At 46.4% G+C, this 25827-nt stretch overlaps 1 protein-coding gene across 1 annotated transcript in view; it reads left to right on the top strand.

Annotated features, from left to right (window-relative positions):
• LOC135217279 (probable acyl-CoA dehydrogenase 6) overlaps positions 1-25827 on the top strand; it is a 96965-nt gene that overhangs the window by 31128 nt on the left and 40010 nt on the right. The window contains exon 5 of the mRNA XM_064253025.1: positions 14967-15106. Coding sequence (XP_064109095.1) covers positions 14967-15106 — 140 coding nt within the window. The remainder of the gene's footprint in view (positions 1-14966; positions 15107-25827) is intronic.

The raw sequence follows: 25827 nt of genomic DNA, 5'->3' as shown, positions 1-25827 counted from the left end.
ACCAAAATGCAGTACATACTAAATGGTGGCTAACTTGCCTTTCTCTTTCTCTCTCTCTGGGTTATTCTTTATAGATAAAGTGAGACCAATGTAAGCAGTTTCTGTGAATCTCACAAGGGAGAAAGAGAGAGAATACTGCAGTGTAATTGCAGTTTAGTATTTATTTTGAAAGCTTTACTGACTATTGTATACTGTGCTGTTTATAAGCATTCTAAAATGTGTTGTTTTTAAACATATATAGTGTATACAGTTTTGCAGTATTGACAAGATAGGGGGAGTAAGGGAATGAAGTTGTTGTTTGTTCCGGTACGTATACAAACCCTCGGTCCTTTAACAATAGGAATGTTACTTAGCAGCAGCTGAACTGCTCATAAGCTTCGAACAAGGGAGTTTGATAGTTAACTGCTTGTCCCGCAGTTGGCGGTCAGCTCGACTGCGAGGAGAGGAGTCACTGTGCTTTCGGCTGCCGACGGAGACAGACGTGTTGTTCGCTCACTGCCCGCTATCGTTGTATGCTTTGTGTGCTTCACTGCGTGATGATTTTCTTTTGGCTTTTTCTATTACTGTGTGATTGTGCAAAAGGCTACGTAAGTATATGCGTTTTTTTGTGTTTCATACAGTGTTTGAACTTCGCTATGGAATCCCGAGAACCGGAGAGACCCCCGGGCCCCCCCATAAGCCGCAGATTGTGCCCTGGTGTGGAGGGCCATAAGTGTGGGGCCTTTCGGTCCTCTGTTGAGGTCGACCCTCATGAGTTTTGTACTCGGTGTAGAGGGCGAGATTGCTCTCGCACCGAGACGTGATGTATATGTTTCTTTGTCGAAGGAGGAGTGGGAGCGCTATGGGGGGAGGAAGAAGCCGCGTAAGCCGGCGAGGGAGTCGTCGGAGGATTCTCCGGTTGCTTCCCTGGTCACAGACATGTCTTCTCTTTCTTCCCTCCATCTCAGCTCCCTCGTATGGCTCCTTCCCCTTCGGGGGAGGTATCTCGTTCCTTCTCTTTGCTCGATTAGTCGAGCGTAGAGGGGGGGCCGAGGTACCCCGACATCCAGCTGTATTCGGGGTCTTCCGTTCGCTCGGGGTGGGATCTGTACCCCCCCCCCCCCCCCCCCCCCCCCCCCGGGCAAGAGGTAAAACCCCCCCCCCCAACCCCCCCTTACTAACCCGACTCTGTTCTCTTCTTCAGGTTTGCTTGCCACGGGTGACGATCTCGGCCGGGCCTGGTACTCGCTGGGGCTCCAGGGGACACTGACGATTCAGGGGCTGCTGAGTCACCTGGTGAGGGGTTCTACACCGGTTACCCACGGCTCGACCACTACCACTACAACGACGGTATCAACGCCTAGGTACGCTGTGCCGCCGCACCTGGTGTACACACAGCACGTAGCCACAGTGACCCTGACAGCTGCTGTGCAGACGCCGCTGGCGGAGGTGAGGATGCCCGCTGTGACGCCGCCACCTGGTTTTGCCGCTCTCGGCTCAGCCCCTGACTTCCGGTGTCCTAAGAGCTCTCCGCTGGACCTGCCACCTGTGCATAGGATGCCGCTAGGTCCTGCCCCGCCTCCTGTTCCTGTCCACGCTGCCGCTCCAGTTCCAGTACCAGTTCCTGCCGCCGTCGTTCCTGCTCTTGGTGTTGCTGCTCCCACCCCAGGTCCTTCCGGACAGGTGCAGTCGGGCCCTGTTGCTTCGGCAACTGCCCCGGCTCCATCCTGGATGGAAGACCTGACGGTGGTCCTGAAGAAGCTGACGAAGAAGAAGAAGAGGAGGAGGAAGGTGTCGTCGTCGTCTGGCGCCGCTTCCCCTTCAACTTCTAAGGCCCCACAGCCTAAGAAGAATGTCGCCTCCTCTCCCCCTAAGAAGGCTCGCTCTGAGACTTCTAAGGGTCCTTCCCACTCCGGTGGGAAGGTTGGGGCTTCCGCTGGTTCTCCTGTTCCTTCGGGAATGGGGCCCGTCTCTCCTTCCGCAAGGAAGAAGAAGATGGGGACCAGAGGAGCACCGGCTAACACCGGTACCTCCTCGCCTGGCGCCAGAGGCTCTGCCTCGGCGCCAGGTACCGTCTCGGCCTCTCGTTCACGAGAGGTACAGAGTGTACAGTCGCCCACCGGTGACCGTGCAGCCAAGACCCAGGCAACCAAGTCCGCTCGGCGCCAGGATCCAGGCACGGGGCGGAAGACTGGCGGGAGTCATCCAGGTGACTCCCATCAGGCCAGCTATCGCTCTCGTAGTGAGCCGTAGGTACCCAGGGTTGACGCGACGGTCCCAGACTGTCCGCGGGCTGAGGCAAGGAAGCGGTTCCCTCGGTCGCCTGAACCAGCCTTGGCTGGTCCAAGCGACATGGCGCGTCGTGAGGACGGGCCTCGCTCCCACCGCGACAGCGGACTCTGCCGGTCCCCTGACCGCTGCTTCCACCGGGACCGGGCAGAGAGGGGGACTAGCAGCAGCTCTTCTGACGCTTGGGACCGTCGCCGCTGTTCTCAGTCCAGCCGCTCTCCCAGGGAGAGCTGCTCGACTAGGCCTGCAGCTCGATCGCCACCGCGGGTTGGCGATTGCCTGCAGCCCCCTCAGCACACTGGTTCTGCCGGTGGGTGCGGGGGGAGCGTCAGGTCTTCCTCTCCTATCCCTTCAACTTCCTCAGGCTACACCGGGAAGAGCGAGGTGATCAGGAGTGATCGCGAGGGGCGCGCCCCTCACAATCCCCCCACATCGTCCTACGAATCTTGCACGGTTCTCGGATCGACCAGATCGTATGCACAAGTGGCAGGAGGAGACCATGAGGTGTCTGTTGTGGTTCCTCCTGTGGAAGGAGGAGGTTCTCAGGAGGCGTTCTCGCTGGACGGGCTTGACGGCCCGTCTCTGCAGGATGCAGTCACTCCCGAGATCCAGGGGTCGTTTTCAGAGGTTATTGCACTGATTCGTCAGCACAACGACCTCGGGGAAGGATCGCTGCTCCCACCGTCTGAGCCCACATTGCGTTTGGAGTCGTTCTGGGGTCCCAAAAGGAATCCAGGACGACAGTGGGTCTGCCGTGATCAGCCTTGGCGGATAGTGTGCTGAGCCAGGTGGACGCTCTTGTCTCCGGACAGGAGGGTTCGCTTCGGTCCGGTCGGTCATCCAAGCTCCTTCCCCCGCCTCTACCGCGACAGAGGAGATTCTACGTGCATTCAGAAGATCCTCTGCCGCCCAAACAGGTTAACCTGGAGCTGGCTAGGCTAACTCCAGGGGTGTCTCAGCAGCAGCTCCTGTCGGAGAACCTCTGGTTCTCGCAGCAGGAGGCACTTGCCTTGGAATCTACCACTATGGCAGCATTCCAAGCAGTCTCCTGGCTCGACCTGTGGTCCCTCACAGTGTCAAAAACCGCGGCCTCCTTGGGGAACATCACTCCTGAAGGGGACCCGGCTTTTGTGAGACTGTGCCAGTCTGGGGGTGGGGCCATCTCCTACCTGGCCCACCAGATGGCTAACCTGTGGGCCAACCTGGTTCTTCGGTGTAGGGATGCTGTCCTCACCCGAGTGACCAGGGCGGCTGGGCGAGAGGCGGCTTTGGGTCTTCGCAATGGGCCGGTGCGGAGTTCCTCCTCTCTCTTACCCAGAGATATGGTGGACGCTGCGGTGGAACAATGGCGCACTGATGACAGTGACTGTCTGGTCCACCATGCAGTCTCGAAGGTGGCTGGGCAACCTCGAGTGACTGCGGCTACGCCAAAGAGTTTAGCTAGCGCTTTCTCTGCGGCTAAGACGATTGCTTTGTCGAAGCCCAGAGGAAAGACTCTGCCTTCGACTTCTTTGGTAAGGAGCGACCGTAACCAGCCCTCCTCCCAGTCCTTCTCTCATGGAAGATCTGGGAAGAAGAAGCCGAAGAGAGGCGGGAAACGCTAGTGATGGCGTTCCCCCTCACCTGCTGCCGGAAGTGGGGGGGTGCCAGGCGAGCCATTGGGCAACATGGCAGCGCTACGGAGCAGAGACCTGGATAGTGAACGTTCTTCGGGAGGGATATTTACTACCCTTCGAGTCTCGGCCACCCCTCACCTCCATCCCGGTCCATCTTCAGACATACATTCCTGGTTCGACCAAGGACGTAGCACTTCGGCAGGAAGTAGAAGCCATGCTGAGCAAACATGCTGTGGAGATCGTATGGGATCAGTCGCCGGGCTTCTACAGTCTACTTTTCCTGGTGGAGAAGTCCTCGGGGGGCTGGTGCCCGGTGATAGATCTCTCTCCCTTGAACCGATTCGTTCGCCAGACTCGGTTCACGATGGAAACGGCACGATCAGTGCTCAGTTCTATCAGGGAGAACGACTTCACGCTTTCTGTGGATCTGAAGGACGCGTATTTCCAGATACCCATTCATCAATCCTCCAAGAAGTACCTCCGCTTCAGGGCACTTTGTTTCAGTCTCTCAACCGCCCCACAAGTGTTCACGTGAGTGTTCACGCTGGTGTCGACTTGGGCCCACTCGGTAGGGGTACATCTTCTGAGGTATCTCGACGATTGGCTAGTCCTGGTGAGCTCCCGCTCGCAGTTGCTACAGGACAGGGACTGACTCCTCGAATTCTGCTGCGATCTGGGGATCATAGTGAATTACGAGAAGTCGGATCTCGAGCCCAAGCAGAGGATGAAGTACCTGGGCATGCTGATCGATACGGTAGCAGGGCGAGTCTTCCCCGCAGATTCGCGGATCAGCAGGTTCAGGGAGGTAGCAAGACAGTTCCTGTCTCGACAGGAGCAGCCAGCTCAGCAGTGGCAGGTCGTGATTGGTCACCTGTCGTCTCTCGAGAAGTTAGTTCCTCACAGACGTCTTCACCTGCGGTCTCTTCAGTGGAGGCTAAAGGAGTGTTGGTCACATGCAAGAGACCCGCCTTTCTTCCCCGTGTCCCTCATGGAGGAGGTGAGGCAGGACCTAGCCTGGTGGCTGGACGACGGGAACCTCGTAAGAGGAGTGCTTCTTCGCACTCCCCCCCCCGGAGATGTTGCTGTTCTCAGACGCATCGGCCGAGGGATGGGGCGCACACGTGGAGGAGTTGCTGGCTGCAGGTGTGTGGGATCATCACGACAAGCACCTTCACATCAACGTCCTGGAGCTCAAGGCAGCGTTCTTCGCTCTCCAAGAGTTCCAGGATCGTCTGGTGCGACACTCAGTGGTGTTGATGAGCGACAACACCACAGTAGTGGCGTACGTCAACAAGCAGGGGGCCCTTGTGTCCCTTTCGCTGCACCAGTTGATGTTGCAGGTGCATGAGTGGGCCATGGCACACTCAGTAGAGCTGTCGGCTCGCTACATTCCAGGCAAGAGGAATGTGGAATGTGGTAGCAGACAAGGTCAGCCGATGGGATCAGGTGATAGGAACCGAGTGGTCCCTAAACCCAGACTTGGCGGAAAGGCTCTTCAACCTGTGGAGGCGTCCAGTCGTAGACCTGTTCGCCACCCGGCACAACAGTAAACTCCAGGTTTTCTACTCAGTTGTGCCAGACCCATGGGCAGCTGCAGAGGACGCTCTTCAACACCCGTGGGACAACCTCTTCGTCTACGCCTTTCCCCCATTCTGTCTGATTCGCAAGGTGATCAGCAGGGCGCTGATCATCTCGAATCTCCGGATGATCCTGGTGGCGCCCAAATGGCCTCAAGCTGTTTGGTACCCGGACCTGCTGGCTCTGCTCGCTGAAGCACCGAGGGAAATTCCCCCCCTGGCACAACCTCCTGTGCCAGCCACACATAGAGCGGTACCACCGGTCGGTGGAGTCCCTGTGTCTTCATGGCTGGCTGTTATCCATCATCTCTTGCGAGCGCGAGGCTTTTCTCGCAGCGCAGCAACAGAGATGGCTGGATACCTCAGACAGTCCTCTGCAGCTGTATACCAGGGGAAGTGGGCCGTCTTCTGTAGTTGGTGTCGTGGACGGGGTCTCTCTCCTCTCAGAGCCACTGTTCAGCAGTTAGCGGATTTCCTTGTTTTTCTTCGCCGAGAGAAGCTCCTCTCCATCTCTGCAGTTAAAGGATACAGAGCCGCCCTGGCACTAGTCCTTAAACTGCGAGGTGTGGACATCTCTTCTTCCTTCGAGATCTCCCTCCTGATGAAGAGCTTCGAGAGATCTTGCCCACCCAGGGAACTCAGGCCCCCGGGTTGGGATGTGACTCTCGTCCTTAGGAGTTTGACTCGCAGACCCTTTGAGCCACTCCGAGAGTCGTCAGACAGGGATCTAACCCTCAAGACCCTCTTCTTGCTGGCCCTGGCATCGGCGAAGAGAGTAGGGGAACTTCATGGTCTTTCCTACAACGTCAAGCATTCCAGAGGATGAGGAGCCGTGACGCTCAATTTCGTCCCGAACTTCGTAGCGAAGACTCAGAATCCTTCGGTCCCTGATGACCAGTTCGAGTCTTTCACGATCCCCTCCTTGAAGGACTTTACTGATGATGATGCGGATGAGATGCTGCTTTGTCCTGTGAGGGCGCTATGGCGCTATCTGAAGAGAACTCGACACCTCAGGCCTGAGTGTCGACGCCTCTTCGTTAGCGTCGGGGTTACCAAGAAAGAAGTTTCCAAGAACACACTTTCTTTCTGGCTACTTGAAGTGATCAGGAGGGCATACGACGCGGATGGTAGTGACGACACCCTTACCCTTCGTCCGAGAGCCCACGAAGTCAGAAGTATTGGTCTAACCCTTGCGTACCGCAAGAACTTCTCCCTGGCGCAGGTTCTGAAGGCAGGGGTTTGGGCCAACCAGACCACCTTTACTTCCTTCTACCTTCGGGATATTACCCACAGGTCCTTGGACACTTTTTCCTTGGGACTCGTGGTGGCTGCTCAACAAGTTGTGTAGTCTACCCAGCACCCGAGCAGACAGAACAGCATCGCATCCTTGTGTGACTGCATGAATGGGCGAGTGAAAGAGAGTGTGACTGGCTTCTCTTCCTCCTTCGTTCTTCCTCCTCTACCTGTGGGCAGAGGGTCGCGGTCGTCACTACGCTGAACAGGAGGCCGATGCAGGTAAGCTACACAACCGAGCTCCATCCTATCCCTTTCATTAGGGATAGGAGTTTTTATCCACCACTCCCCAACAAGGGGGGGAGTGGAAGCCAACAAGAGACAAACCCATGACTTCATGTTGGCTCTTGAAGTAGGAACTAGTTCTTGCATTTGTTGCTATTTATAAGAGGTACGCTTGCCTCCCTCTTATAAATTTGGTCCAGAAGTCTGACCACTGATCCTGCGGCACACCCCGATCAGCTGGGCAGAGGCTAGGATCCCTCCCTTTGTTCTTACAACCAGGGAGGGAACCAAGGTAGGACGAACACCAGTCTGTTCATAAGACTCAGATTCCACCCACCAATAAGTGAGTCTTCCTATTGTTAAAGGACCGAAGGTTTGTATACGTACCGAAACAAATAACAATTTGTCGAAAATTGTATTTTTCCTAACTATACAAACCTGAGGTCCTTTACATATAGTCCCATCTCATGCCACCCCTCACTCTGTGTTTTCCTGGGCCTAAAGCAAAGTGACTCCTCTCCTTGCAGTTGAGCTGACCGCCAACTGCGGGACAAGCAGTTAACTACTGAACTCCCTTGTTCGAAGCTTACAACCGATTCAGCTGCCGCTAAGTACCATTCCTATTGTTAAAGGACCTCAGGTTTGTATAGTTAGGAAAAATACAATTTGTTCATGAAACTTACCTGTCAGATATATATATAGCTGTATTTTCCGAAGTCCGACAGAATTTTAAAAAACTTACGACACACGTAGTGGGAGTCAGGTGGTTAGTACCCATTCCTGCCGCTGGGAGGTGGGTATCAGGAACCATTCCCATTTTCTATTCATATTTTTTCTGTCGCCGGTACTGTAAACACCTGCTTTCAGTACCTCTGTCTTAGGATTTTGAAACTTCATTGCCGCTTAGTATCCTAATTGTCTTATGATTTATTTACTTGGATTTGTGGCTAGGCATACGCTATCATAAATTGATTTGAATTTGATTCATTTTTGCATAAGATATCTGAATCTAGTTAGGCTAGTTTCAGAGGGTGTTGTCTGCAAAGATAGGGTGTGGCTACCGAAAGCTTCGGTAGATCCGCACTTGGTATGCACGAGGGGTACGGGTCTTGCTTCTTTGTTGAGGTATGTCATGTAAGGAGTGTGAGACTTTGTCTGATTCCGTAAGGAAGACGTATGATTCGTATGTACACAAATTAGAGCGTGATTGAATCAGGTGTTCTTCCTCATAGACTGCATCAGTAAACAAGTCAGGGTAGTGAACCTGCTAACCTTCCTGTAGACTTTATTTTGCCTAACCCTGTAGTATGGCCTACGGGCTATGAGCTTATGTCTGCGAGAGGTAATGCCCTTTATGTTATTATAGATTCCATCTGTATCTTGGAATCTAAAGTGCTCGCTCTCCAATCATTGTTGTGAAGTGTAGTGCCCCTAGTGTTGTGGAGGGGGCGTCAGATCGGCCCCATTTCGCCTCTAGGCCTGAACCTCTGTCAGACTCCCAGGAACACAGGGAGTGGGCAAGTCGAAAGCTGAAGGAGGGTTACGGGGACTCCCCACTGATCTGGCGTCCCTTCGGCAGACCTGAAGACACTCCCAGGCTGCCAAAGTGCGTGCACGTGCACGAATCCTGAAGGATTGCTTCTCGTCCTCCAAAATGTCCTCCCCGCGCAGGGGTTGGAGCTTTCGGAAGGACTCGCGCCCTCTAAATAGAAGCTTTATAGAAGAGGGTGCTTCACGTCCTCTCTCTCTCTCGTCATGCGTTGCAGTGAGAAGTAAGAAGGCGAACGTCGCCTGAAGTCATCGTAGCAGGACGCTTTTGAGCGCGGACGTCCGAGCTTTGTTACTGTGAGAAGTAAGAAGGCGTCCCCTCGCCCCTCGTATTCTCACACGATCAGCCCTTCTCCTGAGACTGCTTTGTGCAGTCGGATTTCTCTCTCAGATGTCTCTCGCTCTTCCCTGAAGGCAGTTTCTCTCACTTGTTTTGTCGCCTGTCAGGAGCGTGACGCTTTTCTGCACGTTTCTGGTGACGCTCAGCTTGAACTGGATGCTCGGATGGACGCCAGGCGCGCGCGAGTTGATGCCAGGCGCGCGCCAGTGGACGCCAGGCGCGCGCCAGTGGACGCCAGGAGCGCGCCAGCGCACGCCAGGCGTGACGCCTGGCTGAACGTTTCTGTTGAACTCTTCAAACTCTCCTCGTCTTCAAGAGGCGCACCGTGTTTCTTTGATTAAGCAAGCTTCTACTTCTGTACCTGTTCATGCTTCGGAGTTTTTTTAAAAGACACTCGCTAATGCTTTGCCTTTGTCTTCGCAACACGCTCTTGTTTAAGATTTGGGCCTAAAGGTCTTTTACCTCTACCTTCGGTAATCCCTTCTACCTCACCTGCAAAAGAATGTGAAGTAAGCAGTGCTTCTGAGGAAGCTTAAAGTGAACAAGCAACTTTGTCTTCGAAAACCAGCAAGACACGGGTTTCGTGAAATCAAGAGGTCTCTGTCAATTAATAGTGCTTTTCGCAAAGTCCAGGATTGGATGGAGTTAAGGAAAGCTCAAGGGAAGATCTCTTTTTTTCTCTACTGCCGTCAAGACTTTGCGGTAAGGCAGGTATGTGGTATGTAGAAGCTCGACGTCCTGCATGTCATGACGCTCGACAGAGCACATGCCAAGGCGCCCTACACGTCAAGACGTTCAGTAGGATTCTTGCTAGGACACTCATCAAGAGGACGCTCTTCAGGACGCTCCACGGGACGCGCCTTCGGCTCCTTAGAATGCTCTACAGAAGCTTCTTTTACCGGAAATGAATACGCCTTCTGTAAGACTTTTTTCCTGACAACTTTAATAGAATCCATGACTTGACGATCTTCAGGAAAGCGCAAGACAGGACTTCCTTTGCCATACTGCCAATAAATTTAAGAGTTAGCAGGCATTCGATGTGATACGGGAGAGGAAGCTGGTTGGAGAGTTCATTCCTCTTCCCAGGATAATTATGCCAGCCTTTTAGTCCATCTGAAAGGGCTTTTCAGATGATAGATTTTGTTAGCTCCTAGATTAGTATTTCGGGGCCCTGGACCTGGGTGTCATAATACGCCTCTTCTGTGTTCGGGACTACGCTGGCGAAGGTGAACATCGGGGTCCTACCTGCCGTAAGCCCAGTCTCTTAACAGGAATCTTGCCCCTTCCTCGATTGATACGGGAATCGGGAAAATTTTATGCTCGACTTCCTGGATTACGTTTTGTCAATTCAGTGACTTTCCCCCATTGACAAGATACTATCGTTTTGTCAAGTAAGTGGGTATCCCCTCATTGACAAAATAACTCTTTGTCCCGTAAATTGGTTGGTTCTCATTGACAAAGATCTCAATAACTTTATATTGCGTAAGCGGATAAGCTCTTATTGACAAGATTCGGAAGAGCTCTCATTCATCAATCGCAGACTCGTACAAGAAAAAGACTTGTAGACTACGTCCATGAACGCTTATGTCCAATAACATAAGAAGCTTGAGCTGTCCGCTTCGGTTCTTGGTTCTCACTTGAAGATCCCCTTTGGCTAATTCTATCTCGTTCTCTTGCCGAAGAGAACGAAGGCAGTCGATTTCCATTCTCTCTCTCCCTCGTCGAGGAAAGAATGTAGTAGAGAATTAGCTGTCCAAGGGACTACAATACTCTACGTTTTGTTCATGAAACTTGCCTGTCAGATATATATAGTATAGCTGTATCTCCGAATTCAGCTACTATATATATATCTGCCAGGTAAGTATGAACAAACTTTATTGTATCATAACAATATCATATTTTGCCTTTGCGTTATATTACAACTACTATCCGACTTACAACCTGCTTGACATACGACCACTCGTACTTACAACCTTACTTCAGACAGTTGACCATTGAGTTACTTGGCACTGCGCCATCTCATGAGAACTCTCATCACTCAGGCAGCATCAGTTTGAGTTACCCTGCCCTATCTGCAGCATCATTTGGTATTAACTGTACTGTAGACTGAATTGCAAACCAATTTACATAAGAATCGACCTCTGACATGCATGCAAGAACCTAACCCCATTGTAACTCAATGCCTGATTGTACGTAATATATACTATTACATAAATGATTAAAATGTATTAGTAGAAGTACATTATGGTAAAAAGATTGAAATAATGATTGTACATTACATTACAGTACTAAGTAGGCACTTTTATGTAGCAAAGGTTTGATAGTATACCCTACCCAGTATGTTGGCCACTTTCTAAGGTTCGACTTACATCCATTCTGACTTACAACCAGTGGGTCGGAACCAAACGTGGTTGTAAGTAGGATGGTACCTGTACTACTGTTTGGTTCAAGTCATATACGCATATTGTAGTTACCTTTACCGAGAGGACTATTATTTTAAGTGCATTTAATCGGTACTCCCTGCAACCTTCCAGGAGTTTCCAATTTATCTTTTACCTATTTATGGTAGTGTTATGACAACACAAACGCAGCTCTGTATTTAGTGATTTCTGTTTCGCTTAAATATACCAGCTTGAGAGTCTCTTTCTGCTCAAATAATAACAGACATATTCCTTCGTAGAATAGAGTAGCTGGCAACCCAGGCATAAGAGTAAGAGACGACGAACGTAAGCTGCTGTCACTGTACTCCAACCGAGCCAGTACCTGCTAGTTCGCTGTCATGTGCGGTCGGTTACGTCTCTCTCTCCTGCGGGATTGACTGACTAACCGTATCTCTGCACGGGCGGTTACGTCTCTCTCTCCTGCGGGATTGACTGACTAACTGTATCTCTGCCCTACAATCACGGACTTTAGCCTAAGATTGAGGGGAATTCTAACATGCATGAATAAACATTGCCTTCGTTTTGCGAAACTATGTTCAACAGAGATATCTCTAACTTCTTTCGGTGCTCGTTACCGCACTATAATAGGACTTTACGAGTCTACCGCGACATTGCACTATTATATGCTCTCCTGCTTAGGCAAAGCGCAGCCTTATTAGGGAAGTAAGCATGCTTGGTGAGGGAATGGATGAGCCTGCTGGGGACCATTTCCTTCCTGAAGAAGTTTGTTTCCCTGAATAGACTGCAATTCAGACCTCTACAGTTTTTTCCTACCGGAAAGCTGAAATATTATCCAAGATCTAGAAATGATTCTAAACATCTCTCAGTGCTTCAAGTATCACCTGAGGTGATAGCGAGAAGGTGCCAGGCATCTGGAGAGGGTTTCAGATGTCCTGGCACATAATCTGAAAGAATTGGAAGCAATTCGGTCGTCCCTCCAGTCCCTCGAAGAACGAGTTTTTGGAACCAGTGGTCCAGATCAACTCAGACAATTCCACAGCTCTCTCATATCTCAAGAAGTATCATCTCTCGGTCCCTGTTCGAGTTAACGAGAAAGAGCCTATTATGACAACAGGCATAGAACATAACGATCCTCAAGAGGTTCGTTACAGGATTGCACAACGTCCGTACGAATCTTCTCGATCGACGGCAGCAACTACTGGCTTCCGAGTGGAATCTTTAATTAGAAGTATGTTGAGAGTTGTGGAGACTTTAGGGACATCCTCTCACACATCTCTTCGCTATGTTGAGGACGAAGAGGCTTCATCTACTCTGCTCCCTTATTCTCGATCCGGGAGCGGTAGCATTACACGCCATCCTATGGTATTGAACAGGGATGGATGTTTAGTCTCTTTTCCCCTTTTTCAAACTCTTAGGAAATGTAATAAGATGATTTATGACGTCACAGGGAGCGAGAATGACACTGATCGCCCCATGTTAGCCTTCAAGATGCTGGATTCACAGAGGTCACGTCCGTCCTAGAAAACTTTCCAAGGGCCTTTTCCGAGAGAGTCGGTCTACTCTAACAGCCTCACTTCGAAAGGTACCTCTAAACCTCTCCGCTCTGAGTCTGACTACGTTCAGACTGTCGAGAAGTTGACCGGAATAAGAGGATTTTCAAGACTAATGGCAAGTGTCATTGCCAAGGCAAAGAATGCTGCCTTTCTTGTGGGGTACCAATCGGAGTGGGCCGTTTTTAGAGATAGTGCAGGAAGAATGGCTTTTCCTCCACGTCGACCTCTGTAAATTACATTACCGTCTTCCCTTTCCGTCTGAAGAATGGGATAAGCTGGCAGTCACAACTATTAAAGAATACGCAAATATGTTGTTGACGGCCTTTGGGCTCAGAGATTTGCATCTGTCAAACAACAAAGCCCTTCACGATCTTTGAGGTCTGTGGAATCTCGAAACTGTCCAGATCGAAGCTTTCGGTTTGGAACTTAGACGTAGTCTGAAGTTCTTGATGTCAAAGCATTTCGAACCTCTCCTTTCTGTAAACTTATGCACGTGACCAGAAAGGCTAATTTTCTAACCACTCTAGCTACGACAAAGAGGGTTAGTGAGGTTTTAAGCCATCGTCAGACGTTTTGGCTTTAGAGAACACAATACGGTGTGTTCTCTAAGCCTTCCGTTGTGGCCTAAGAATGGAAACCCGTCTAATCCTTGGACCAGGAGCTTGGAATCAAGGGATGGCACAAGTTATTGGGCAAGAGCCAGAGAGAGTCCTGTGCCCTGTCGGGTCTCTCAAGTTTTATCTACATAAAACTAAAGAAAGTCGAAGTCCTTCGGACAATATGCAGTGTTCTGAAAAAGACCAGACTTGCCCATATCAAAGAACACCCTGGCTTTATTGTTAAGGAGTTCTTTCAAAGAGGCTCTTTCGTTGTGTTTGCACAAAGATTTGAAATCTTTTGATCTGAATGCTCACGAGGTGAGGGCGCGGCCTCAGAAGCATTTCAACAGAGCATGGTACTCAGTAACATCCTGAGTACCGTGTTTTAGCGAAGCAACTCTGTGTTCACTTCACACTCCCTGTAGGATGTGAAGACGGCATATGAGATCTGCTGCTCGCTAGGGCCATACGTGTCCGCAGACACAATCTCGGGGGCAAGAAGTACCACTCATCCTATCCTGTAGAAAATGGTTAGGAAGAGCTCTTAATTTTAGTTGTTGAGTCGCCGCCAATGGCGGACTTCTTAACTCTTAAACCTTAGTTAAAACACCTTAACTTTGGCTAGGTTGGTCAGGTGGTGATACATATTTATTTTACTTCTTAGCCCTCATGGTATGGTCAATATGGTCTAGTCACATTGTGGTCACGCCCCCGTTGACAGATCATCTAGAGTGCACCAGCTACACAGGTCACTACCTTGCTGGCAACTCTAGTAAAGCAGAAGCAGACTTGGGTGACAGTAATCACGAAGTCAGCTTTGCTAACAGGTGGAACCAAGATGTAAATCATCTGCATGCATTTGTTTCCCAAAATCCTTCTATTCTGTCCCTTCCCACCTCCAACGGTGGGATTCAGCTATATATATATCTGACAGGTAAGTTTCATGAACAAAATGATATTGTTATGATACAATAAAGTTTGTTCATACTTACCTGGCAGATATATATAGTATAGCTGTATTTTCCGAAGTCCGACAGAATTTTAAAAAACTTACGACACACGTAGTGGGAGTCAGGTGGTTAGTACCCATTCCCGCCGCTGGGAGGCGGGTATCAGGAACCATTCCCATTTTCTATTCATATTTTTATTCCCACTGTCCCCTGAGGGGAGGTGGGTGGGTACTTGATTATATATATCTGCCAGGTAAGTATGAACAAACTTTATTGTATCATAACAATATCATTTTTTGACAAATTGTTATTTTACGTACGTAGGGTATTTTCTTATCATACCCAGCGATGTGTTTATTTAGTGGCAAATGTATGGAAAAATATATTTCACCAAAAATGCACTTTTTAAGGCCTTATAATAGTTTATTGGGACAATTGAGGATTTAGCAAGCTGGTGTGGTTGGGTAGCCACTGCACAGACCAATGCTATTTATGATGAAAGGGTTTATTTTATTAAGCAAAAACATCATATCGTTTAACTGTAACTTTTAAGATGTTTTCAGGTATTCATTAAGCAATTTAAAATTTTTTTCAGGCATTCATTTAGCAAAGAGAATTGACAAAATGGGAATGAGGTGTTCAGACACAGCACAACTATTTTTTGAAGATGTAAGGTTGCCAGCCAAAAACATAATCGGAGAAGAAGGCATGGGATTTACTTATCAGATGATGCAGGTATTACACACTATTTATTTCAGGATTGTTGTTAGTATTTTGTTTATACTCAAATGAAAGTTTTAATAATTGACCAAAAATTGTAGTGGAAAATCATAGAATATGATCCTTAGAGAGACGATCAACTGCCTCATGCACTTCTAGTAAGCCATTCTTTAGCAGTCATTCCTGTGGTTTGAGTGGTAAACCATAATTTTGCTGTTTTCTAATCTCTTGACATCAGCTTTTTAACACCACTATAATTAATTAAGTAGTTGTTCGATCATATTAAAAAACTGATATATGTAATCCTTCTAGAAAGAACGGTAGTATTGTTTGTTTGGCTTCTTATGATGGTTTTTTTTATATTTTCATATTTTTTATATTTATATTTTTGGAGTAGACATAACTGCATAATAGTTATGGTTTACACTTGTGTGAAAGCTTACATGGCCATCCAGTGTAAGATAGTTATGGTGTAAACTATTAAGTGAAAGCGTACTTGGCCATCCAATGTAAGATTTGTTTCTCTAGAGAAAGTCTAGTTTGTGCTTGTTGCTGTATTTGATGATGTATGAGATCTTATTCTTCCCCAAAATGGCCCAAATATACTCAGGTCTTGTATATAAAGTTGAGGTATCTGGTAGGGTAATGTGTGCCCAGATGACAAGACTACCAGTACTTGTACCTAGCCAAACTCCAATGCACGTTGACCATCACTAATCTAGCATCATTGGGACCTGCAGGGTAACAGATTACTGATTTTGCCAGTTTACAGACTGGTTAGATTAGAAAACATCTAACCCAACAGTTAACAACCTCAATCCTACCTTTAACACACCCTGTAAATCAGTACAAGTTGGTTAATAAGGAAAAAGAAACATTAAATGAGAATTTTTACTGAAGCACAGGCAAAATAAATGGTACTGCTAATTATGTAGACTTCCACAAGAAAGTTCATCAGTGCTGCTTCCAAAGTGAAGAGTTGGAATTTTTTTATAGTACGTATATATTTTGTGCTGTTCTCATCTGTATTTTTTACTGTATTTTCTCATGTTTTATTTTTACATATTTAACTTAGCAATTAATTACCTATAGCTGAAAGCTTCCTACCACAGCAGTCAAAATATTCAAATTTTGTGGCAGCGCCACCATCGCTAGTGCTAGTGCAGGTGAACAGGACCCGCCCACTTTCGGGAACAATGGGTACAAAACTATAGAGAGAACCAACATTTCCTGCTGGCTCCTGACTAACATTGGTGGATTTGGCAGTCATTTTTTGTCATTTTCTTGTATGTTTTCCAGCATCTTGGTGACGTGCTTGATTCTCTTTTGTGATGCATAGCATAATTAGCTAGTGATAGTTCATTATGTCTGATTCAAGCTCTTCTAGCATTAGATATTGTGTGGAGGGGGTTAAAACTAGACTCACCAAGTTGTTTTATGATTCACACATCAAATGCATCAAGTGTCGGGGGCAGGAATGTTCAAGGGAATTAACTTGTTCAAATTGTAAGGAGTTTTATAAAAAGCTCTGTTTGATTCTTAACAAACAATTCGCTATGTCACCAAACCCTGTACAGTACCAAAATTAGCTTTTTATGCCAAATTCCCGTGTTTACTTCAAGCAAGAATTATCCACCGAGCAGTTTTGCCCTCTGAAATTAACACAAATTGTATGAATGTCATATTTAGCCGACGTTAACCTTGTCCTGCAGGTCTTGTTGGGATGAATCTACAGTGGGGCCTCGCTTAGTCGCGGATCAGCAATCACGGATTCAGTTAATCACAGGTTTTTCCTTGGACCACTTCTCAGTCTATATCGCTGGTATGAATCCGTGGTAGGCTAAGCCTCGTCTGGTTCCGATAACCAACAAATGCATGAACAGATTCACATTATGATATTAACTGACATTAAAGGTAATAAAACCATTCTCACCTTATATATTATTGGCATATCTTCATAATATATAGCCTATTCATGGAATAATCCCACATCACTGACATCAACTTGTAGTTGAGCGGCCAGCAGAAATGTAAACATTGAGTTACACTTAACAGCACCTTTGTCATTCTTAACCATTTAGAAATGTTAATAGTAGTAGTGTAATTACAGTAGTAATAACATTTAGGAAAACATTAATTTTCAATTCGAACTTCATTATTGTTTTGGTATAACGTACGTAATCAACTTCTCTGAACACTGCAGTCATACAAACGATAATTGTCATAGATTATCATATTGTTGTTTGCGATCGGCGACGAAGCGTAAACGTAATAAAACCATTTTTACCTTATATATTATTGTCATATATCATAATAAAATGCATATCTTATATATTTTTGGCATATCTTCATAATAAAAAGCCTCTTCAAGGAATAATTTGTGAGGACCAGAGATTAAGACAGGTAGCTGGGTACTGATAATTTATTTACAGACAAACTGGGTTGACATAGACAGGTGCGGACGGATATGTAGTGCAGTCTCGCACCGCAAACAGAAATGACTCCGAGACGGTAAATTTGTGTTTTCTTACAGACATTCATTTAGATATAATAAAGCGTACATATAATGGAATTGCAAGTGTTATACATCAGCGAAAAGGCCGCGGAACGCTCTATCGGATGGAAGTAAGGACAACGCGACTTGATGATTGGTTACAAAGAAAATAGGGAAAAAGTGTTGTCCTTACAAATTCATTGGGGAATGCATTTTTCAAAAGACAAAAATACACTTTACATGTTTACAGCATGCAATGATTACTTTATTTTGATGTGATTACATTAATATTACAGTATGGTACTCTAAGCAGTACAGTAACTATTTTTTTTATCATAAATGTATATTCATTCACGAAAAAAATACGTATGACCACCGTGACGTCACCAAACCTAGTCTCGTTCGTGCATACTATCTTTACACAATGTGATAGTGGTTACACCGTTCTACAAACTACCGATGTATTTTTACGTAAATGTCATCTAAATTCTGTCATAAATGACTTTACTTACTTTTTTTGTGGAGCCCAAATACTACGTATATCTCGGAAAATTAACAAAATCGCGAATTTTATCATAGAGCAAGATTCACTAATTACTGTGTTTTCTTCTTCTTTTCATGACTAAATGCATTTTTAGGATACACTCATTTAAAAATTTTTCAGATACTATGGATGTAAATAGCAAAATTTCTCTCTCTCTCTCTCTCTCTCTCTCTCTCTCTCGTCTCTCTCTCATCTCTTCTTCTCTCTCTCTCTCGTCTCTCTCTCCTCTCTTCTCTCTCTCTCATCACTTACAGAAAAAACTATAATACTGATCTATTATTATCGCAATAAAAGAAAAAAAATGGTCTTTTATTCTTTCTGTGATTTACAAAACTGCTTCAATACAACTTTTATAGTTGACTCAATGATTATCCCATTATAACAGTATACAAGAGAATATCTTATCATTATCCATATTTCATTTCTTATCACCATAAAAATATTTGAAATACAAATTTCGTTATGTTATTCTCGAGCTAAGCTAGTAACAGTACGCTCGTCCTAAGGTGCTCTCTCAAGCTATTCAACAGTTACTCTCCTCCCAAGGTGCTCTCTCTCTCTCTCTCTCTCTCTCTCTCTCTCTCTCTCTCTCTCTCTCTCTCTCTCTCTCTCTCTCTCTCTCTCTCTCAATGAAATATGAATTACTGTATCATAATATCATAAACTATTATGTACAAAGTTAAAAATAATAATAATTCCATTAATAAATTAGTTTCTTTTAGCAACTAAATTGTTTTCCAAAATAATTCTTTCGGTAATAAACGTCCATCAGCTGATTCTAAACGTAAACCAAAGACAAAACTAGATTTTTATTGCTGTATTTTGCTGTTTATACATTAATATTATAGTTGGGTGCTGTAATCTTTACAGTAAATCATGTTTTTTTATCATAAATATGTTCATTCACAAAATAGATATACTATGTACTTTTAGTTTGGTGCAGCAGCCAAATCATGAAAATAGAAAGGAATTGTTAGGTAATATACTTTTGTTTGCTGATCTGATGAAGGGGAAATTGAAGATAGGAAAGAATAACTTTGTCTTGAATTTAGTTTAAGGTGATAGTTGAAGACATATTTGGTGCTTGAACTAAAGTAGGCCGTTATAAACATTGAAATAGTGGTCTTAGGTGGGTTAATTATTAAAGTAGGCAGTTTAAAGTAATTTTTAGGGCGGGGACCAGGATAACACGGGTATTTACTTATCACGGGGGGTTCTGGGCCCTGTCCCCCGCGATTATCGAGGCCCTACTGTAAGTGGAAAGTTTTGAAATCTCATTTGGGGCTGAAAGTAGAGCGTCTGTAGTGGCTTCACCTAAGTAGTTTAGGAATTACTTATTCCTTCTCAACCTCCTATCGCTTCCCCAATCCATATCACTCCTACGCCTTCACCTGTAACTCCAATTCTAGGTACTTATGCTTCTAATTCTGACATCATTGCCAGTCTCGATGTAAAGTTTGATAAGAAGTTTGATTTTCTTGCTAATGTAATTATTGAGTTGGGAACTTCTTTCAGGTCTTTTGTGGAAAGGTCACCTTTCAAAATTGATAATGCAGTGCCTAGCGAGAGTTGTGATTTCCGAGGAGGTAGCTGTTTGTCCCACCTTTTCTCCTAGATGAAGGTCCCTGTCCTGTTCCCTCACACCTTTGGAAGTCTAAAGGAGGCTAGTGGGGTTTGCCCATGGACAGTTGCCCCCTCAGTCGTGCCTGTTGATCGTACCCAGGTGTTGACAGAGCGCTGTTAGAAAGATGTCTCTTTCAGTGCAAACTGATTGTCATCGGATTCGATGGACTCTTCTCCAGACAAGAGGCATCATCGCTGTAGATCTTTAGTCTCCAGACCCCTGAAAAGACATTCTGCACCTGCTGACGGTTCTCCTATTACGAAGTACAGGAAGATCAATGACAGTCCTCAGCCTTTCTGTAGCTTTGACGTTTGTCCTGCAGCTTGTCATTCCCAAACTTGGGATGGTCCAGAGTTGTTATCTGGTTTAGAGCGAGTTCTGTCACAGAAGAATCTATATTTACCTGTTAAGTGCCTGTTTTTGACAGTGGATGCTGCTTCTGCTTCAGAACCCCCATCTCCTTTGGACCTTTTAGGTTGCCACTCCTATTCATTGGTCTGCTTATTTGTACTGCTTGGTGCCTGTACCTGGCTGCTCAGTGCCTGCACCTGTTCTCTCAGTTTGTGCCTCAGTGCTAAGTGCCTCACTCAGATTGTTCTGTGCCTATGGCAGAGTGCTCGGTGCCAGTGGTGGGACACTTCTTCTCCTTCAGTTCATGAAAATTCATTGTTGGCGCCTCTTAAACACTAGTTATAGGAGTTGATGAACTTTCTTAAGAAGAAACCCACAACCTCTCAGAATAAAGATTATACCTTGTTCCCGATGTTGTCGGAAGAGGAAGCAATAGAGCAAGGGACAGCTCCCTCTTCAGCCTATGCTTTGTTGCTGAAGTTCTTCTTGGCAGAAATTCATTATTGAGTCGTTACTAATCTTTTTAATGTCTTTGATAAAGAACATGTCCATGATTCCCACCTCCATTAATGTGGAATCAGCCATATGTAATTACTATGTAAGTTACATATGTAAAAATGACATTTTATAATAAAATTAAATTTTACACATACTTCCCAAGCAATTACATAATTGGAGCCCTTCCCCACTCCCCACAGATAGATGTGCAGGCCAAATGAATTGGTTCTCTGCAGTTTTGTGCCCATTGTTCCTAAAAGTGGGTGGGTCCTTTTCACCTACACTAGTGATGGCGGCACTGCCACAAAATATGAATTTTTTTATTGCTGTGATAGGAAGATTTCAGTTATATATATAAGGGGGTCCTCGAGTTACGACGTTGATCCGTTCTTAAGATGCGTCGTAACACGATTTTCAGCGTAAGTCGGAACATTGAAAAATACCACATGATTTAATGTAAATACCTATCAATAACAACGAGAGAACAATTCCTTACCTTTATTAATTTGATTGGCTTGCACACTGGAGAGGAAGCTGCGGTGCTGGAGAGACTGGGGGAGGTTAGTGAAGAGAAAAAGAACCTCCAGAAGTTGCTGGAGATGCTGAGGCAGGTGATTCTTGAGGTGAGGCAGAACATACTACTGGAGATGCTGAGGCAGGTGATTCTTGAGGTGAGGCAGAACATACTACTGGAGATGCTGAGGCAGGTGATTCTTGAGGTGAGGCAGAACATACTACTGGAGATGTTGGGGCAGGTGAGTCTTTAGGTGAGGCAGAACCTACAGAAGGTGCTGGAGATACTGGGGCAGGTGAGTCTGGGTTAGCAGAACATTCAGAAGGTGCTGGAGATTGTGGGGCAGGCGAGTCTGGATTAGCAGAGGCAGCTGAGGTAGAGGGTACAGGATCTCCTGCAGGCCTCTTTACCTTCTTAAAATACTGCTCCAGGTTAGTCTGAACAGAGAGCGACCTCTTTTCATCCAAGATCTCCTTGTAACACTGCATCAAATCCATGACGCTTCTGAAAACCCTAGTGAACCTGTCCAAGTTGGGATCCTGAGCCTCAAAAGTTGACAACGCTTGCTGCAACTCCGCAAAACCTCTTGTCAAGTCCTGCCTTGTGAAAGCCTTAGGCTCTGGGGTGGGTGCTTCTTCTTCTTCCTCTATCATCTGCTTCTCCAGTTGTATCAGGTCCTCAGCAGATAACTCCTCGCCATGAGACTCCAGCAGCTCTGTAACATCATCAACCTCCATCTCCAAATTGATTTCCTTACTCAGGGCAACAACGTTCTTGACAACTAGCTGAACTGTGTCCTCAAACCCATGGAAATCATTCACAAATTGAGGACAAATTTTCTTCCAGACACCATTCATGTTTGTTTGCTTAACCTCCTCCCAGGAATTAGCAATGTTCTTTACAGCATCAAGGATGTTGTAGGATTTCCAAAAGTCCTTCAGAGTCAAGTCCTTCTTGGTTTCAGTTGCCTGTAAAGCCATAGCAATTGTCCTTCGTAGGTAGTAGGCCTTGAACGAAGCAATCACTCCTTGGTCCATAGGCTGTAAAAGGGCCGTGGTATTAGGTGGAAGGTAAACCACCTTGACATTAGGGTTGAAGTCTCCCAGCTGGGCAGGGTGTCCAGGGGCATTGTCCAGCACTAGCAACACCTTAAAGGGGATACCCTTGGAGGCGCAATACCGCTCCACACTTGGAACAAAATGGTTTACGAACCAGTCCTCAAACACTGCAAGTGTCACCCATGCCTTCTTGTTGGACTTCCAAATTACTGGTAGTTGACCCTTCCAAATGCCCTTGAGTGCCCTTGGATTTTCAGCCTGATACACCAACAAGGGCTTCAGTTTGAAGTCGCCAGCAGCATTACCCCCAAGAAGTAAAGTTAGCCTCTCCTTGCTGGCTTTATGACCGGGTGCTGACTTCTCCTCCTTGGCGATGTAAGTGCGGTTAGGCATACGTTTCCAAAACAAACCTGTCTCGTCTACGTTAAACACTTGCTGAGCAGAATAACCCCCCTCCTTAATTATCTCAGACAACGCTTTAGGAAATTCACTCGCTGCTTTCTCATCCCCACTAGCAGCTTCACCTTGCACTTTAAGGTTATGGTAATTGGCCCGAGCCTTAAATCGCATAAACCAATCCCTACTAGCCACAAACTCTTCACTTTCACTTCCCTCCCCCTTTTCTTTTTTCAACGCTTCAAACAATCTTTTCGCCTTCTCCTGAATCACCATAAGGCTGACTGGGATACGCCGTTGATTTTGGTCTTCCAACCAAAGCACCAATAACCTTTCCATTTCAATTATTAGACCACTACACTGCTTAGTTATCACTGTCGCTTTCATAGGAGCAGATCCTTTCACATGTTCAACGATGCGCTCTTTACCTTTGATAATGGTAGCAACGGTCGAACGGCTAAGGCCAAGCGAGCGGCCAATGTTTGTTGGCGTTTCTCCCTTCTCAGATCGCTTTATAATGTCCACTTTAATTTCCATGGTGATGGCCTTTCTTTTCTTCGATGCACTACCATCAGAAGAGTCCGCCTTGCGCTTGGGAGCCATAACAAAGAGCAAAAAGTTACAAAAACGATACAACACGAGGGAGAGAGAGGCAGTGTAAACAACCAAAATGGCGTATGGGCGAGGAATGAGCGTAGCGAAGCGACGCCGTCCTCTCCCCCACAAAGCGTATTCTTCCGCCGTGCGCCCGGAACTAGTTCGCGTTTGTTTACGTTGCTTACGACGCTAAACCGCGTAAGACGGAACGACGCAAAATATTATTTTTTATATTTTTATGGGGGCGCGTTCGTAACCACGAAACATCGTAAGTCGAGACCGGCGTAACCCGAGGACTTACTGTGTAATTACTTTGTAAGTAGATGTAAAATCTAATTTTTATTATAAAAATGTAAATTTTACCACCAAAAAGATGGCAGCAATCATATATTAAGGTACATATGAATGCACAAACTCATTTGTTGGCATCGGAGAACTTCATACAGCTTGTTCCTCCCATGTAGGTGAAGAAAAGGCAAAGTCCTTAGCCTTCCAACGCTTGATACGCTGACGTGGCGTAGAGGGGGAAGAGGGAGAGGAAGACAGCACTGATTTCTTATGTGAACTCTGCAGGAGGTGGGGACGAAGCAACACGTTTCCCACCAGTTCTCCCAACTGATAAGGCAGCCAACTTGACATCCAAAACAGAGTCCAACCTCTGAAACACTGCCTGGCATATAACCTCAGACTGATGTGCCCGAGAAGGCTCTGATGACATGGAAGGGAGGTGTAGCGAACTGGGCGGCAGGGATGACTTCACGGCTGAGAGAGGCAGAACAGAGGAGACGACTGAGAGTGATGTCATCGATAGGAATGATGTCAAAAGCGGTGTTGACGTCATGGCTTCCCCTCGGTGTGAAGGGGAATCAGACGCCACTGGCGGAGGAATACACAAAGACAGATCCCGTGACGTCATCAATGGAGCTGATGCCATGGTGTCTCTCCGACTTGAAGAAGTGGCAACAGTCACTGGTGGAGCAATACAAGATGGCTGACCTTGGCTACCCACAAAGATGAGGCTGGGAGGAGGGGGATGACCTGGCCAGCCTGAGGAGGGGGGAGCGAGCCTCCATAAAGTGCGCTAGCAACCCCTCCAAGGACGGGGGACCCCCTAGCCCGAGCGTCTTCCAAATCGCCGCCATCTTGGACGCCTCCGACTCTGGAAGAAATGAGGATGATGAAAAAGCCTCCCCCTTCCCGGGAATCAAATTAACTTCTGAAGAAGAAGGGGTGACATTACAAACATCAGCCTGGTGGCCTCCCGATACTTCCGGTGACGAATCAATGGAAGAAAAGGAAGGAGACACAGGAACAACGCTACTATGGGGGGTTGAATACTGCAGGAGACGAAGCATCAGGAAGAGGCAAAATACCTTCCCAAGAAGGAAGAGTCGAAACCCTTCGATGTTCTCTCTTACTATAAAACGACTTCCACTGCTCTTTAGACCATGCCCGGCATTCTGTGCAAGGATTCATTATAGTACAAAAATTAGAATGGCACCTACTGCACATGATATGGGGGTCAGTCGCTGCCGAAGCCAAAAAACAAGAACACGGAAAACCTAGAATTCTGGGACACGCGTTGACGAGGCCGAGAAGGAGCAGAAGCAGCCATAATATCAACCAAACACACACACACACACTAAACACAAGCGAAATGGGCAATGAACCAGGAAAAGGCCAAGAGAGGTTAACACGACTCTCGCCCAGGCAGTCAAAGAAAAGACTGACGCAGTGGCATAGGTGTGTGGTCCTTGACCACTCTTCACCCGAGCTATGCATGCATTGCCAGATATCACAAGATTCCTTGGTTTCATCTGCTTTTTAACTGGATCCAGCTAGGCGGTAGAAATTATTCTATTGTTAAGACCTCAGGTTTGTAGCTATGAAAAATACATATTGTCTTAGAAAATTTGTCATTTTTGGTTTGTGTTGCCACGCTTATAATTTGTTCCGACATATATGAACGTATGTTTTTATAAATGGAGTAATCCAGGGATTTCTGCTAACAGTTTGTCCTTTAATCTTGTTGTATTTACAGTGGGTGAGGCAATGCCCAATTTTTCCAGTCTCTGCTGTTATAATTGGGATGTCTGCAAAAGGAAATATGGTAGGACCATCCAAACTCTATCTGGTTTCAATGATATACTAATTAACTAGCCCTGATAGAACCAGTGGACATACATTCAGTTCTTCACTGTGACATTGTTCTTTCTCAAGATTTCTAAGAAGGGACCTCTCCCCCTTGTAAAGGACAGTGAAACATACAAGATGGTATTTCAGTTCTTGGTCTGTTACATCACCTGCATCTAGCTTAGCTGATAATTTACCATCATTAACTGTGTGAGTGAACCATGTAGTCTCCTGTTGAGATTCATGGTCATTACTTGTTGAAGATCTGATACAGGTGCCATATTTTCACAAAAAAATACATGCTTCATTATCATGACTCATTCAACACTGTTTAGCATGCTTTTCCTGGGGTTCACTACTTTCAACTGTAGATCTTCGCTTTGTTGCACGATCAAGTTTTGCATTATTATTAATCATGACCCTACAGCTCTTGTGGTATTTTGCTATGTTTTGTCAGTGTTGCCTCTATGCCACTGCTTTCATCCAGCCTTGCGGGATTGAAGTTAAGCAGCATTTCAATAATTTCA

The sequence above is a fragment of the Macrobrachium nipponense genome, chromosome 7, assembly GCF_015104395.2.
Source record: "Macrobrachium nipponense isolate FS-2020 chromosome 7, ASM1510439v2, whole genome shotgun sequence".
NCBI lineage: Eukaryota > Metazoa > Arthropoda > Malacostraca > Decapoda > Palaemonidae > Macrobrachium > Macrobrachium nipponense.
Note: the sequence above shows the minus strand (reverse complement) of the source record. Positions and strands in the feature narration are given on the sequence as shown.